The sequence below is a fragment of the Vombatus ursinus genome, unplaced genomic scaffold (assembly GCF_900497805.2).
Source record: "Vombatus ursinus unplaced genomic scaffold, bare-nosed wombat genome assembly UNPS02014794.1, whole genome shotgun sequence".
In the NCBI taxonomy this organism is placed as follows: Eukaryota; Metazoa; Chordata; class Mammalia; order Diprotodontia; family Vombatidae; genus Vombatus; species Vombatus ursinus.
Window position 1 is genome coordinate 21,862,951 of NW_020954572.1, and position 4,387 is coordinate 21,867,337.

Below are 4,387 nucleotides of genomic sequence, written 5' to 3' on the forward strand. Positions count from 1 at the left end.
GGAAATGCCCAGAGTCTGGAAACTGGCCAGCACCGTTCAGGTGGAGCTGGCACCGCAATGAACTGAGACGTGACTTAGCTCCCGGGGTTCGGAAGGGTGGGGAAGAGTGTTCAAGGACGCTGACCGCTCCAATGAAGCAGAGGTACAGGAACCTCTTAGCTGCTGCCTTAGTTCAGATACAGAGGACACTTCTAACATGAGATGGCCCTGAAAGGGGGGCAAAATAGGTATACACCAACAAAGACAAAATAACTATTAAATACGTTTTCCGCTGCGTCATCCTCATTTTGTTCTCTTAATAGATGCGTGATTCTGGGCTGTATACAAAACAGATGAGGGGAGAACGGGGCTTCTACTTAGACCAATATAGCATCCTTTCAAGTCATGCCGACCCTGAACTAGACTCTTCTTTGCTAAGCTCTAAGGACCCTAGGAAGTTAGGTCAGGATGCTGGGTACCTTTGTGAATGACACGTGCCTCCTCAAAGCAGACACTCCAGCAAGCCATTTGGTTTGGGGGGAATGAGTGTAAGTCTTTCTTTGTAAGGTTACATGTAACTGAAAGGATCAAGGGATTGCAGGAACTGGCTAGGTGTTATGCAGCCCTTCTTTCTACACCTATCACAGCAGCAGGGTACTTGTTTGAGGCAAAATTTAAAATGAGAGTGTCTCATCTAGAACAAACTAGCTTTATCCGTTCTTAGCAGCAAGCTTCTAGGATCTGAGACTGCTGAGTGGGGAGGGGAACTAAGGCCATTTTTCACTTTAGGGAGGAGGGTAGAAGCAAGCAGGAAAAGGAGCAGCCTGAATAAATAACTCTACTACTTCTCTTCCCCCACAACGATGGCAGGTAGGGAAAGGTTCAACTACCTCAAAAGTTCAACCCAAGCTGGAAAAAACAAAACAAACTAAAGAGGGAGAGCTGGCCAACGACCAGTGTTCTCTAACAATTCCCAGGAAGAATTTATGTGACTGACCACTACCTCATTGTATGTTTTCAGTTAAATAGGAGAGAATATGTTAATCCCTGACTGTAGACAGACACCACGGAGAAAGGCAGGGTGCAGTGCTTGGATGTGTTTGTGAGCATGTGCAAATGGACTGAGCAGAGAAGCTGCAGCTTAAAAGGAAAAGAAAAAACTAAGAAAAATTCAGCAACTGTTGGAGCAATCACATGCTGCTCCCCAAAGACAGACAGAGGAGATGTGAGGCTGGAGAACCCAAGTGACAACCTGCTCCTGTGGAGAGAAGGCCCCTCTGCAAGAACACCTCTGGTGATGACCTTTCCCAGGCAGCCAGGCCCTTCTACAGCAGAAGAGAAGTGCAGAAGTGTGGAACTGGTGGGGAGTGGGGAACAGGACAAAGGAAGTCTGCCCTAGAAACTCCAAGGCTCTTTTCTAGCAGTGAGAGCATAAGCCGACTCTGTCTGTGTCCTGAACCCAGCAAAAGCCTTAAGGCTTAGGAAAACACTATCCTTTGCTGGCTGGCTACAAAAGCGGAGTCAAGGTCATCTTGAGCATGCCTGCTGCCACTGACCCATCATCCTCAGTGGACATATCCCAGTAAGTCCTGCCCGGTGTTGAGCTCCAGCTGGAGTCAGACAAGCAGCAGGACCGGCCTTTTGCTGCTCTGGGTTACAGGAAAGAGGCAACGACCCAGCTTCCCACAGAAACATCCTTTGGCTGCTCTGCTAGGGAGGGTTGCAGGCTTTTAGGGGTTACTTGAAGGCCTTGTTGAAGGCCCGGCCAATGACCAGCCTCCGAATCTCACTGGTCCCAGCCCCGATTTCATACAGCTTGGCATCTCGAAGAAAGCGTCCCATAGGGAAATCATTAATGTATCCGTTGCCACCTGCAGCCAAGAAGGGACAACATGACATTAGTGGGAATAGGATGTGGGAAAATATCCATCTTTTGCTACCATTTCCTTCTGGGCTTCAAGTAGGGATTGGATGATGGAGGGGTAGGGATGAGGAAGGATAATGTGTGGGGGTTGGTCCCCAACTGTGGCCTAGACTGAAAAGGACCTGAAAAAGGTCCCGGGAACTAAGAAGGGTAGAAGCAAGAAAGGGCATTGGGACTGGTTGTGGTAATAATGCTTCTTATTCCTACCACTCTTCCGTAATGACAGGCAGCTACGTTTGTGTGTCCGCATAGGAGAGAGGCCAGCACACTCCCCCAGCGGCAGCCATCGCCCCCACTAGCTCCCTGTCCCCTAGCACGGCCCGAACAGCGCGTCAGGAGCCAAACCGTAAGAGGGTTCGAGTGAGTGACTCTGCTCCCATGAGGCAGCTGCGTGGAGCAGGGCACGCTTACCTAGGCACTGGATGCCATCCAGAGCCACGTGTGTGGCTGACTCTGCTGCATAAAGGATCACACCTGCACAGTCCTGTGGGAGGATGACACTGCCCTGTACCTCTGATAGGGCCCCTGCTGGACCCTGACAGAGGGGAGCACCTCAGGAGCCGGGGGACCCTTTTGGAAGGGTGTTTGCCATAGGCTGGCATACAGAGAGAACCTCTTCTTCAGCCTTTCTTCCCCCTCCCCATTTCCTTTGGGTTTGAAAGCCCGCTCACCCCCTTTCCCTGACAGGGGAGGCACTTACCTTGGGAGTATTATGCCCCTCATCATAAGCTTTGGCAACATTGTAGACGTATTGCCGACTGGTTGTGAGGCGGGTATACATGTCTGCCATTTTCCCCTGTATCAGCTAGGCACAAACAAGTAACCATGGTTATTACCTCCAGTTCCTTTCCTCCTAAGAGGAAAAGAAGTAGCTCTAGGCTCCAGGATGGGGAGCAGCAGCAGCATAGGGAGGAGGTCTTGGGGTAGGAGTGGAACTTACTCAAGGTGCCAGTGTTGGCTGAAACCTGGCAAGTGACACTCTCCACCATTCCACCCCAGAAGATTTAGGCTGTCTTCAAAGTACTTTCTTCTAAACAGCCTTTCAAGGGAGTTATTAAGAGTGCCTTATAGGCCTCACTTCCTTTCCCACCCCCGCCCCAAACAATAACCGAATGTTCCCACACCAACATCGGAAGACAAGCCCTGAATCGACACAGTGCAGCCTCCTTCAAAGCCAAGCGTGTACACAGTGAGGTAGCAAAGGCGTGTTTAGTGAAGCCCGTTCTCTACGTGAAAGCACCTAGAGATCGGGGAGCAGGTGACAGGTCCCACGAACACTTCTTGGACAGCTCGTGCCAGGAGTCTGGCTCTATGGACACAATCAAAGAACTTCCAAGGCCACTGGGATGTTTCCACAAAGCCCTTGGGGTGCTTAGGGAACCTCAGCCAGGGAAAAAGTAGCCAGATCTGCATCCCATGCCTTGCTCCTTCCTCTAGCATGACACACCTCCCCAGCCAGATCCTACTCACTTGAAAATGGCCGATCTTTTGCCCAAAGGCTTCCCTCACGTGCAGGTAGGGGATGGTGTGATCCAGGACAGCTTGCATGATCCTGCCAGAGGGAAGGGAGCCCTTCATCGCCCATCCCTGAATGAGGATAGCTGGCAAAGGAGCAAGGTGGGAGAGACGGGGTAGGACTAGTGATCCCACAGTAGCAGGAGTCAGGGGTCAGTGATGGCAAAGTCACAGAACCATAGGGAGAAAAAGGAGCGTGACATGGCATGCTCTTCTGATCTCTTTCTTCCTTTGATCTCAAAGCACCTGAAATGCAGTATATCACAGATGAAAAGGCACTGAACCAGGAGTCAAAAGATTTAGGTTCTCAGGCCAGCTCTTGCCACTAACAATACTGCTGAGCCTTAGTTCTCTCATTTGAAAAATGAAGCTCTTGTTCAATAACTCCAGCCAGATCAGATGATCTCTAAAGGCTGTTCTAACTTTGATTTTTTGGGGGGTGGGGTGGGGGTGGGCTGGGCTGGAGGTGGGGGACTAAGTATCTGGATCTATGATTTTATCCATACAAGAAATATTTCACGTGAAAACTCCCTTCACAGATTCAGCCTGGGAACTTACCTGCAACTTCCAGTCTGAGAGACTGGAAGCACTGGGAGGGTAAGTGACTTGCCAGGATCCCACAGTTTGTATGAATGTCTGTATGTGAGGCAGTACTTGAACTCAGCACCTCAGTCTAGTCCTCTATCCACTGTGCAGGCTGCTTCTCTGTCCTATGACTATGAGTTATTAACTTCTCTTTCTCTAAGGGTTCTTGGCAGAGGAAAACTGAGAAGTGGAAAAATTAGTGATGCCTGCTACTCCTTGACAGCAGGTTTGGGTTTAGAACCCAGGCCTTCTGCTTTACCCCATGTGCTGCACAACATAGCTCCTTGTGGCGTTTTCACCATGCTCTGAAGCACATTCCATTGCTATGCTAAGAAACGTGAAGTGTGTGTGTGTGTGTGTGTGTGTGTGTGAGAGAGAGAGAGA

The 4,387-nt window shown here is 50.1% G+C and overlaps 1 protein-coding gene across 2 annotated transcripts in view; it reads right to left on the reverse strand.

Moving 5' to 3' along the window:
• Positions 1-276: 276 nt before the first annotated feature.
• The window catches only part of IVD (isovaleryl-CoA dehydrogenase), a 17,675-nt gene continuing 13,564 nt past the window's right edge, over positions 277-4,387 (reverse strand). For both annotated transcript variants that reach the window (XM_027870027.1, XM_027870026.1), the window contains 4 exons: positions 3,374-3,455; positions 2,604-2,708; positions 2,315-2,387; positions 277-1,850 (listed from right to left, as the gene is read on the reverse strand). In XM_027870027.1, the coding sequence (XP_027725828.1) occupies positions 1,717-1,850; positions 2,315-2,387; positions 2,604-2,708; positions 3,374-3,455 (394 nt within the window). In that variant the 3' untranslated portion in view covers positions 277-1,716. The remainder of the gene's footprint in view (positions 1,851-2,314; positions 2,388-2,603; positions 2,709-3,373; positions 3,456-4,387) is intronic.